At 33.2% G+C, this 13,033-nt stretch overlaps 1 protein-coding gene across 2 annotated transcripts in view; it reads right to left on the minus strand.

Annotated features, from left to right (window-relative positions):
* Positions 1–1,452: 1,452 nt before the first annotated feature.
* The window catches only part of MSL3 (MSL complex subunit 3), a 29,608-nt gene continuing 18,027 nt past the window's right edge, over positions 1,453–13,033 (minus strand). Inside the window, exons 11-13 of one of the 2 annotated variants that reach the window (XM_074192455.1) lie at positions 6,457–6,556; positions 6,092–6,176; positions 1,453–3,321 (exon numbers count right to left, since the gene is read on the minus strand). In XM_074192455.1, coding sequence (XP_074048556.1) covers positions 3,222–3,321; positions 6,092–6,176; positions 6,457–6,556 — 285 coding nt within the window. In that variant the 3' untranslated portion in view covers positions 1,453–3,221. The remainder of the gene's footprint in view (positions 3,322–6,091; positions 6,177–6,456; positions 6,557–13,033) is intronic. The other variant, XM_074192456.1, reaches the window with a different exon arrangement.

Here is a 13,033-nt window from a genome sequence, read left to right on the forward strand (position 1 = left end):
ATTTGTTAAATCAATAGTGATATTATTAAGGGGCAGCAAAGTGACACAGTGGAGATCTAGTTCTGGAGTCAGGAGGACCTGAGTTCAAATTCAGCCTCAGACACTTAATAATTGCCTAGCTATGTGACCTTGGGCAAATCACTTTTAACCCCCATTGCCTTAAATAAATTGGATTTCTGATCTAGAAGAACCTTTGGGGGAAAAAAGGACATGAAAGTTCATGGAAGTTCATAGCATTGAATTGACCAAGGTTACATTGTGCACCAATACCATCATCAGGATTATCTCCCAATTCCCAAAATTTCACTACTATACTACACCACTTGCCTAATAATGCTTCCTAAAATATCTGTTAAGCAGATTGGGTATTGATATATTATAGACTACTGATTTTTAAAATTTATATTTAATTAACAATTATTTGTCATCTACTTTCTAAGGGAGCTGGACTTGTTAGAAGAGGAATACCACAAAAAAACAAAAATAGAAGAAATGGAGAAATGAAGAACAAGAAATAACCAGTTATCTGCAATACTCTGAAACTTTCTATCCCATTTCTATGAATATCCAACTCATCTTGAATAACAATTACTTCAGAAGGTTAAAAGAGAAGGAATGGACATGGCTTCATAGTTTATGATCAGGAAGAATACTGAAAAATGAGAAAATAGATGCCTACCGCTCCATCCCTTAAAGTGAGTGAGAATTCATTTCAACTAGCATAAGCACAATACTATCAAAGGAAAAGTAGTTTAGTTTAGTACCAAATCAAAGCTGGGATGTTTAACACACAAGAGGCAAAGGATGTAGAAAGTCAAGTAGGTGAATATTTTAGACAAAGGATTGGGGTTGAAGCCATTAATGCAAAGTCTAGGGAAATTAAAACAATTAGTCACTCAGATAGTAGCAGAATAAGGACTAAGGTACAGTTCAAGATTCTATATACCACACAAAAAAATAACATTATTTATTACTGAAGCAATGTTAGGACAAATCTATTAAATTTTGAGTTCTTTCATAAGTGGATTTAAGTAACTTAAAATTGATTATAGTTATGATTTTTTTTAAATAAAGAACTGGATCAGCTATTCCATTTCTGTATGTCTTAGAAATTTCTAGCAAGCTACATCTTAGGCAGCTAAGCCTACAGTCCTGAGTTAAATTAAATCAGTAGTCCAAGACTGCCATCTAGTGATGTCTCATGGTAGTCAAATTTGCTCAAAATATGCATTTCTAGGGCTATCATAGGATCATAGATTTGAAGCTAGACCTTAGACATCTAGTCCAATCTCTCAATTTTATAAATAAGAAAACTGAAAGAATTGAGTGATATTCTATATCACAAAGACTATAATAAGTGACAGAGATGTGATTCAGATGCAGGTACTCAATTTAAAATTCCAGAGATTTTTCACTGTACCACACAAACAACAGTTATACATCACATTCTAAATTCTCCAATTTTATTTGTATTATCTCCTCAAATCATCTGCAAACAACTTGGATATAGGAATCAAGTGTTTTTATTCTTTTATACTTTCTCACAATACCAGATGGAAGATATTCAAATGTTAAGTCTATTAATGAAATCAATCAAATAGAAAATCCTTTCAACAAGAACATGATGAAATTTAACAAATGAACAAAATTTGGCTTCAAAACATAAAATGCTGCAAGCTGGGACATCAGAAATAAGTGCTGGTTTTGAAACCAGAACCTATATTTGAATCTTGGCTTTTGCCATCTGTCTACCTTAGGCAAGTCACTTGAGCTAAAGAGATCTGTTTCTTCATCTGTAACATGAGGCACGGACAAATGTTATCTGTGAAAACAACTTTAATTACTTTAATCAATAGAATAGCATTTTAGCATTTTACCAAACATCTCCCTATGTTGCTCTGAATCTATTTTTTTTTGTTAAAGGTTTTTTTGGGGTTTTTTTTGCAAGGCAATAGAGTTAAGTGGCTTGCCCAAGGCCACACATCTAGGTAGTTATTAAGTGTCTGAGGCCAAATTTGAACTCAGTTCCTCCTGACTCCAGGGCCGGTGCTCTATCCACTGTGCCACCTAGCCACCCCCTCTGAATCTATTGTTAAGAAAGTTTATGAATTAACTGAAGGTGAGGCATTAATTTCATAGTCAGAAAGAATAAGTGTGAGTTAATATCCAAGTGAATTCATTTGAGAACATGAATCAGGCTGAATTCATTTCATTTGGAAATATTTAATAATTATACCATAAAAGTCATTCACAATTCTGTTAACTATTAAAACTTCTTGAATTCCAAGCATATTGTAGATTCAAAAGAATTAAACAACTCTTCTTAAAGCTAGTTGAGAAAACCTTGACATAAAGATTTTAAAATATAAGGACGGAATTAGAGCTATTCTGAAATCAGACGACTCTTTAATCAGCAGCTAATGTCCCACTAAGAAGAAAGGTAGCTAAGATAGCTCCAATATTTCCACTAACTTCCACTTTTATAAAGATATCATGTTTTCCTATGGAATTCTTTTAGGAGTAAAGTAAAATCTGCTTAGAGTCCTTAGAAAAAGATGACTTTAGTCTAAAAGACATGTTATTTAATAACCATCACACACACATACACACAAGAAAAACTGCAATAAAGATCTTCTATTGGTCTGAAAACAAAGGCAATATTTTTATTCAAGTAAACTCAAAAAAAAGTTTTTCCAGAAATATAAACCAAAAACTGATTTAATGTGTTTTTCCATCCATTTGCTTTCCCTAAGAGCAATTATGAAATAAAATCCACAGGACATTTATATTTTCTCATAAGAATAAACTTAGTTCCATGGCAAGAAAATAAACTTCAACTTCACATTTTTTATGTTGAACAAAGTTAAATTATTTACATTTTCATGAAATGTTCTACAACTAACAGAGCTGTATTTACCCCATTTTAAAGAGAAAGTATGCAGTTCTAAGCATTAGGATGTTGATGCAGCTTCTTAGGTCATCTAGAAGTGATATAAGAAATATTAGAGAAATTCAAACTGCAGTAATTGGGCAACTCAGACAAAAAAAGTGATCCATTTTGGCCAAAGAATCCAGCTATCTCAGTCTCCTTTTGGTCTATTTAAAAAGAGAAGTCATTTTATTTCCATTTGTTTTTCATCTGGTATCAACACAGTAAAGTGACAAAATAAACATCTCTATAGAGAGAATGTTTTTTTATATTTTCATCAAAAATTTTACTTTCAATAAATTGCCCGGGGATTCTTGGTGCTGTAATAGGCCTCACATGCAGCTACATAAGCAGATTCAGGGAAGAAATCATCATGATATTCAGCTAAAAACCTAAAATAAAAGAAAGGAAATTGAAAGAAACGTTAGTTGTAATATTTTTACTTCAACTTTGGGTTTTTGCCAGGCAAATGGGGTTAAGTGGCTTGCCCAAGGCCACACAGCTAGGTAATTATTAAGTGTCTGAGACCAGAGTTGAACTCGGGTACTCCTGACTCCAGGGCTGGTGCTTTATCCACTGTGCCACCTAGCCACCCTTACTACTTCAACTTTTATGAATGACATTTTTATGTTCAATCTTACAAGATCTTTCAATAACAAACTAAAGTCCAATATGAGGGGGAAAACAAACATCCAAAAAGTCTTAATCAAAATTTCAGAAATCGAATTTTTCCCCCAAATTACCCCAAAACAAACAAAAAAAACCCCACATCTCTCAAGGTAATGATACTGTAAAATAAAATTCCTAAAGGCTAAATATATAGTTGAGCAAAACATCTAAAGGTCTAACCTGTTCTTAGTCTATTTTTTGGTGTAAGGGAGATATATTAATTCCAATACTCTTGGATCCTAAAAGGAGTGAGATGGAGATGAACAGAATGTATGGATGAGATGAATAGAATGATGGAATGGGAGTCACAAAGACACAATCAATAATTCATTGTGTGATCTTGAGAAATGGTGAACACAACAGTACCTATTTCACTGGGGTGTTGTAAAGATTAAAAGAGATATCACTTCTGAAGTGCTTGCTAACTGTTATTATTTCATTGTGAGAACTATCATGGGAATTTGTTTCATTTAAACTTTTATAAGTAGCCAAAGTGCACAAAATAAAAATTCAAAAATAAAAATGTCAATGTGCTTGGGAGTGTGGGGAGAAGGTTGAGTCTCCGTTATCTTGGTTTTAAATTTATTTTTTCAGGATAAGTCTTGTGTGTCAATAACTCTAACCTCTCCTTTGGAATATATAATCTTTCCATTGGTGGCAAAGTACATGGAGCATTGGAATTAAGATTCAAAATTACAAGAATGTAAATATTTTTAGACATTTACTACATGTATAATCCTGAGTAAATCACTTAGCCTCTGACTCAATTTCCTCATATATAAAGTGGGGATAAGAGCAGCTACCTTCTTAGGCTGGTTGTGAAGATAAAATGAGACAATTGGAAAGTACTGTGTAAATACAAAGTTATTATTATTACAACCAAATAAAGAATAAACTACTAATACTGAAATAAAAAGTCCCCTACAATCTCAGTCCTACCTACCTTTCCAGGTATGTTTCATACTACTCTCCACTTTACATGCTTCTTCAATCAAATCAAACCATTCTCTGTTCCCTTTTCTCATTCTACTCTTTCTCAATATTATGCCTCTGCTAATGTTTTTCCCCATGTTTGCCATCCTAAGCACCACCTCTACTATGAAGCCTCCTCTACCTCTCCTCACCCAAAATGAAAGTAATCTTTTTCTCCTCTCAATTTTCTCCTGGTCTGAAATTCTTCTTTGCATGTAAGTTTCAATTAAATTCAATTTAACAAATATTGAGCCTATTTTGTGTGAGGCAATAAACCAGATGAGGGGGTGGAGGGGAATTCAATAGGCCCTGCCCTCATGGAGCTTATATTTACTAGGGATATATAATTTATAAATAAACAAAATAGTGCAAAAAAATTTCAAGAGGAAGAAGAGTGCAGTGAAAGTGAAAAGGATCAAGAAAGGCCTCATTCAGGAAGTGCAATCTGAAGTGTGACTTTAAGGAAGTCAAAGCTTCCAAGAGGTGAAGAGGAGTAAATGAGAGATCACCTGAACAAAGAGAAAGTGTCAGAGGAGATGGGATGTCAGCCATGAGCAACAACTAACTTGCCAGGCTGACTGAAATGGAAAGAACATGAAAGTGAATAATATGAAATTAAATTGGACAGGTAGGTGTGAGCTGATGTACCTACACACTAGCCTGAGGATTTTGTATTTTGTCCCAGAAGCAAAAGGAAAAAAAATGAATATTATTAAGTAAGAGTGTGACACTGTCAGATCTGTTTTAGAAATATCATTCTAAAAAAAAAAGAAATATCATTCTGGCAGTTATATGAAGGGCATATTGGAAAGGGAAAAGAATGGGGGCAAAAACAAAAACAAAAATACAATTAGGAAATAGTCCAAGTGAAAAGAGATGAGGTCCTGAACTATAATGAGAGTAGAGAAAATGAGAGAAGTTATGAAGATAAAGTAAAAAGATATGTCAAATGATCGAGTTGAGAGAGAGGGAAGAATCAAAAATGATTCCAAGTTCAAAAGCCTCAGTAACTTGAAAACTAGTAGATATGGGGAAATTTGAAGGAAAATGAAAAGAAAATAAATTTTAATTTTTTAATTTTCCTAGTTACTTGCATCAGATTCTTGTCCTGTTCAGACTACCTAAGGTCATGCAAAAAAGTAAAATTTACTCCTCAAATTCAAGTCTAAAAACCACATATTGTTGGCAAAGCCTCTTTTTTTATAGCAGGTTCTCCAAGTACACTAAATATTAAGAAATGGGATGAATCATGTATAAAAACAAAAGTCAACTACAACATAAGTCTAATTGCAACTAAAAGTCTAGGTTAACTGAGCTGATTAAATATTCTACCTGAATGGATATATCAACAAATATGCATTAAACAACAGGCATTGTAATAGGAAATGACTACATAAATACAAAGAATGAGATAATTCTAATGTTCAATATACACTTGCTTAAAAAGAAAATTATTAAAAGTAATGTATTCTTGATAGTCTAAAATAACAGCTCACATTTTACCAAGAAAGAGTAAGTTACCTCAGAAAGAGTTCAAAGTGCTTAACCAAAGCCTTAAGATTCTTATCAGAAAAACACATCTTCCCAAGGATCTCTGGAAGTTTTACTGTAAGTAAAGTAACAATTCACAATCAATGAACCAGGCAAAGGCAGTATGTAAATGCTTATCCTTATCCCACTTTTAATTTTTCTCATTTTCAAGTTTGGTTTTCTACTCCTTCAATTTCTGATGAAATTTGTATTTTTTTTAAACTGATGACTTAGGTTTCACTAAAGATTTACACAATATCAACCAAGAATTTCAAAATAAACCTAAAGCACTACCTAGAACTCCAAACTAGGACAAACTGCAAAGAAAAAAAAATAAAAGAAGCAGAACCTCTTACCAAACATTCGCAACAAATGTTGCGACCCATAAATATACGAGGGAGGAGGAGGTTGATCACTTTGTGGATAATTCTCTGGCATAAGTTTCCAAGAGAGCACCTGAAAATAATAATTTAATAATTTCATGGTTAGTTTATAAACACGAAAACTTTGAAATTTAGAACCCTGCAAGTCTGAATTGTGAAAATGTACAGTAATAAGTAAAGACATTTAAATTGTCATATATAATATTTTTCAAACCAAATTTCTCCTCTTTTATAGAGCCTGTAAGAGATTTGTTTCTATTGATATATTTTTAACACAGCATGTTTCCCAAATTATCACTTAAAAAGGATTCATACATTAATTTTAATCATTTGATATCTATATTAGCCAACCTTTTTTGACCTAAATTTCATCACCAATAAGCAATATCCTCATTTATAATGCTGTAGTCATTATGTACCTGCTTTTTTGGCTAACATTCTATTTTGAATCATTTTATACAAATGTTTCCATGTGTCTCTGAACTGCTGATATTCAGTCAATAAACAAGTATTTAAATACTTAATATGAACCAGGTACTGTGCTAGGAACTAGGGGATAAAATGAAAAGAATGAAACAATCCCTATTCTCAAGGAGCTTAGATTTTGGTACTACACTTACATACATGTACTATTTGTTCAATCATTCTTCAAATGCTAGATATACTTCCCCTTTTTGCCACTATAAATACTATTGCTATAAATATTCTTGGACATATTGAAGTATGCAATCATTAACTTCCTTTGGAAAATAAAACCAGTTGTAGGATAACTGGGTCAAATAGTATAAATAATTTATTAAATCTTATTTAATTCCAAATTGTTCTACAAAAAAAGAATGGACTAATTTGCAGCTCTAACAGGAAAGAAGAAATATGTGTTTTCCCAGAATCCCTTTGTCTTTTTTTTTTCAGTTGGATCAAAGATTTAGAACTAGAAGAGGTCAGTACTCTATCCTTTTATAGACAAGGAAATTGAAGGCCAAGGTGAAAATATTTGCCCAAGGTTACAAAGGCAAAAAAACCCCCACATGATTCAAACCCAGGTTTTCTAACTTCAAATCCAGCTTTTTATAGTTTGTGTACTTCATTTTGAATTTCTTTTGACCACTTCCTACTGTGGTATGGCTTTTAAATTTTATAGATTTGTATTAATTCCTTTCAGGAGATAGCATGGTTCTGGGGAAAGATTGTTGGCTTTGGAATCATAGGACTTGAGTTTAAATCCCAGTACTAGCATTTACTGTGTAACCTTGAGCAAATCACTTAATTTCTCTGGACCTCAGTTATATATAAAATCCTCAAGGACATAGGATTAGATGATAACTAGAAATTTATTATAGCTTTATGCTATTATTAAAGATATTTATGCAAAGTTTTTTTTCCTTTCAACAATTTCTTTTTTTTCCTCCTTGTGAATTTTATGTGAAGTACAATATCAATGTTTGTGAAATTCCCATATAGAAAGGGGTCCCCCTACATCCTTGAGGAATTCCTTAGAAAAACAAATCTGGCCAGGTGCCTTTGGGTCTGAAACTAATAAGACTCAAGTACTTGATCTGGAGATCCAGGACATACCATAAAATTGTTTGAAGAATCACAAAGCACCCTCATCAGCCTAATTATCTTGCTGTATCCATTAAATTCCAGGACTGCCTCCCCCTTCCCTAGGTGTGGCTGGAACAATAAGATAGTAAATTCCTAGGAACCTGTAGGAAGCTCATGAATATGTGACTTCCCCCATTTCAGGAAATAAGCTCAAACAAAGACCCTTTCTGTCTATACGGAATCCCATATTTACATATGATGAGACCATCTTTGCTTCTGTATCCTGCCTGCTTTCAGTATCCCCCCCCCCCCCAAATGCTATAAAAACCCTATCCCCTCAACACCCAAGGTACTATCTGATTTGGGTATTCCATCCCCTGACAGCCCCCAGTAATAAAGACCTCCACACTTATCAAACTCTGGTCTCTTGTCTTGCTCTTTGGGTTCCACAATGCAAAGTTGTTGTTTTTTTTAACTTTTACAAAATCAAAATGGTTCATTCTGTTTTTTTTAATATCATCTTCTATCATATGTCTGGTTAAAAATTCTTTCACAATTTATAAGTGAGAAAAATATAATTTTTCAGTCCCCTTTATTTTTCTTAAAGTGTATGGTTTTTAAAAAATTATTCAGATCATTTACTCATTTAATTTAAAATTTCTAAATTTAAATATAAATAGGTCTAAACCTATTCTGTATAGTTTTTTGAGTAAATCTCAAAATAGAGTGCTTTCAGCAACACTTTATGATCTTGAGTTTATTAAATATGGTCTTGCTGCATTCATTTCCTTTTAGGTTAAACAGCCTCATCTATTCCACTGATTTATTTTTCATTTCATTTTTATTCAATTTTTTTTTCACCAATATAGTTAACTCCCTGATTGGAAATTCCCCATAACCAAGCTGACTAGCAACCTATGTGAATTAATAGTCTACAGAGAGCTGCTGAAACAATGAGAGATTAAGGGCTTTGTCCTCAGGTAAGCTATTATGTCAGAGGTAAGACCTGAACCAAAGATCTTGTCAATATTAAAGCCAGTCTTTTATCCAAAAAGACATGTGTTTCAACTTTGATACTCTCTTGATAGACTAGCCCTTTTATTTTTCCATGTGTTTTGTTCACGTTCTGTGGAATTTAATAATGTATCAACCAGGAGTTTTGATTAATTGGTATAGCCTTAAATCTTTACATTAATTTGAAAAGCATAAATATTAGCATTTTTATAGTATACTGACTTTTACTACACTAACATAACACAAACTATGAATCTTTTTTTGCATTTACAAGTTCTGTATGAATTTCAGCGGGTTGACTCAATTATATAGAAATGATTGTTTGAAGGGATTTAATTAGTATATTACTTTGAGGAAGCTCATGTTTTAGTGATACTGACATTATCAGGCAATCTACAGACATTTTTGCTACCTTTGTCAAATTGTATTCTCTTATTTTTCTTCTATTATTTTTCTAGCATTTCAATTCTAGGCCAAAAAGCAGACAGAAAATTATTGGTTATAATTTCTCCCAGTTTTCCCTATCTCCCCAATAATTTCACCCATTCTCTGCCTCCACACTTGGGGACTCCAATATAAGCATCCAATATGTGTATTCATATATGTGCATATATGCACAAATATGCACGTATATGAATGCATATATGTATATGTGCAACATGTGTCTTCTTCAACTTCAACTTCTCTTAAACTTCCATGATTTTCCCCTCCCTGACAATATTCACTCCTCCTCAACCAAATACTCATTATTTGATCTTCACTTATAACTATTCCCTTCTCCTAATTCATCTTTTTGAAACTTTCTGAGCAAGATCTCCTAGAATGTCAATATTTCCTCTGCCTCACTTTCCTATATGTATTCTTTCTCTTCACTAGATCCCCTTATTCTTCCTTGAATATTACTATTACTTCAAAGCATCTCTTCTCTGAAGTTTCCTATACAGCCACTTCTACCTCCCCTCCTCTCAACAGAGGATATAACCTCTTACTTTGTTTAACAAACCCAGATTTGAGATCCCTCTTTTCCTCTACCCCATGCCTCAAAACTTCTATTTGTTACCTCCCATTCTCTCCTTTGTCCTGATAAAGATGTGATTTTTCATTTTATTAAAGTCAACCTTTCCACTTGTGCTCTTGCACTTATCTCTTTCTGGGAACTTTCTCCCTTGACCATTTCTTCTCTTTTTTAATCACCTTCAGTCACTTCTTACCTATTAGGCCTTTGTTCAACACCTTACTAGGTCTTTTAAAAAACCTCCATAGTGGGGTGACTAGGTGGAGCAGTGGATAAAGCACCGGCCCTGGAGTCAGGAGTACCTGGGTTCAAATCCGGACTCAAACACTTAATAATTACCTAGCTGTGTGGCCTTGGGCAAGCCACTTAACCCCATTTGCCTTGCAAAAACCTAAAAAAAAAAAAAAAAAACTTCCATAGTACTCTGCTATCTCCTCCAGTTATCTTTTTAAAAATGGTATAACTTTTTTTCAAAGTGAAACTTCTGAAGAATAGCATCTGTATCCAGAGAAAGAACTGTGGAGTTTAAACAAAGAACAAAGTCTATTATCTTCAATTTTTTAAAAAAGTGTTTTATGTACTACATAATTTTGCTATCTCTAATATTTTATTTTCTCTTCAAGGATATGATTTCTCTCAACACATTCAATTTTGATCAATGTTTAGCATGGAAACAATGTAAAGATTATCTGACTGCCTTCGGGGTGGCGGGTGTAAAATTCAAAACCTTACAAAAAATGATAGGTAGAAACTACTATTGTATATAATTGGAAAACAAATACAATATTTTGTTTAAAAAGTGAAACTCCTGGAAAGGGATAATCTGTACCCATGGCTTCTATTTTCTCACCTCCAATTCACTTGAATCCTTACAATCTGCCATATGCAATTGAGTTAACACATCTTGCCAAAACTACCAACCCACCCCATCTCTAACAATATATTCACATGCCCTATATTCTAGTTCAAGTATTCAATGACTCTTGCTTATATTATTAAAATAACCTTAGTTGGGCTCTTTGCTTCCAGTCTTAAATACATTCAATGGCTCTCTATTTTCCTCAAATTACCATTTAAGCTATTTCCAACCTGATCCTCATCTACCTTTATAGTTTTATTTCATATTACACCCCTTAATTTACTCAATCTAATTAATCTGGCCTACTGGTTGCTGTCCACACTTGCCACTACACCTCCTAACTACATCTTTACACAAATGGTTCCTGATGTCTGGAATGTTCTCTTTCCTTACCGCTACTTGAAATCTTTAATATTTTTCAAAATAAAGCTCAACTCCACTTAACCTTTTTCTTGGATCATTGTCCCACACCTCCAGTCATTAATGTTCTTTACCTCCTGAAATTACTTAATACTTTGTATACATTTTATATTTGCTTACTTCCTGTTACCAAGTAGAACAGAAACAGATACTTTCTAGAATATACTTCATTGACTTAGGAAAAGCATGAGTGACCTTTCAAAAACACTGGACTTGGGAGGCAGAACTCAGATTCAAATTCCAATTCTAAAAAGTACTAGTAACTGAACATTACGCAAGTCACTTGACCTCACTGAGGTTATTTCCCAGTATGTAAAAAAATACACTATTATTAATACACACCTTCAAGGAGTTATTGGGAAAATTAAATGATTTATGTGAAACTGCTTTGCAACTAAAATACTATACTGTTGGGAGCCAGGGTCTCTAAGCTGTTTGACACAGTCACACTGCTTGATGGAACAACATTTCCTTCTTTAATATATATATAATATATATATATATATATATATATATATATATATATGTATATGGATTTCATACATACCAATATTTATAGGTTTATTACTGATTACAACATTTACTCACCCTAATACTGGAATGACTATAAAGGAAGGATTTCAGAAAAATTCCTTGAATAAAACAGATTGTAAACTCTGTCTAAATTTAACAGGACTGCCTCTCCCTGAGGCATACAAAAGGCTTCAATATTATGAAATCTCTGGAAAATCCAACACTGGGAATTTCAAGAAGATGCCAGAATATATACAGGGAAAACAGATACAAGATGGGTCAGATAGAATTCCAGGGAAATTAATAGTTTTGCCCCCCTTACAATACACAGGAATATATGAAAAAGATGGTGAGAAAATAGTTAGTACAGGTGACCGATATGTGAACTCCAGCAGCCACAGTTTCATGGGAAAGAATAAAAAAGTCACAGAAACTGTGGCTTCTACCAACTAGGCCAGAAAGAAAAATTGGTTATTGTAAGAGTTAACAGATGGGAGGACAAGCATAAAGACCCTCACTACAGACTTTTAAGGAAGTGTATCTAAAAGCATTACCTACACAAAAAATATAAAAAACTTTCCATTAAAAGAACTGCTTAATTAATAACTTTAAATGAATTAACAATTATACAATGTAGTAATAAATATGGTAACAGACTGATTAAGGTCATCATGATCTGAGTAGGGATAAGAAATTAACTATATGATTATTACTTAAACTTATAATCACATGATTAAAACTTGTAACCATATGAACTATATGACTGATGATGAAAATTGTACACTCTTGTAACCAAGGAAATGATCTCAGCTTGCTTGTTTGCTTGAAGCATACATGATTCTGAAACTATAAAAATAAATCCAAGCAGCTGACAGTCAGTCACCCTGCTCCTGCCTATACCCACTTGTTGATTCAACTCATTTCACCGACTGTATCCCTCCTGTCAGGTTCCAAGAACCCCGTGGAGGCTGGACCCTCGCGCACTATACCCTATGCTCAGTTTTACAAAAAAAAAAATTTAATATCAGTATTTCCTCAGTGTTACTGAGTACAGTTCATAAGAAATTAAAATTACAAATACCTCAAAGACAATGGTAGAAAGTTATATAATCAACAAAGGTAGATTGAACATGCTGCCAATAACAACTTGGATGCAAATATTTCAATTCTTAAAAATGAAATTA

The sequence above is a fragment of the Macrotis lagotis genome, chromosome 6 (assembly GCF_037893015.1).
Source record: "Macrotis lagotis isolate mMagLag1 chromosome 6, bilby.v1.9.chrom.fasta, whole genome shotgun sequence".
Taxonomy (NCBI): domain Eukaryota; kingdom Metazoa; phylum Chordata; class Mammalia; order Peramelemorphia; family Peramelidae; genus Macrotis; species Macrotis lagotis.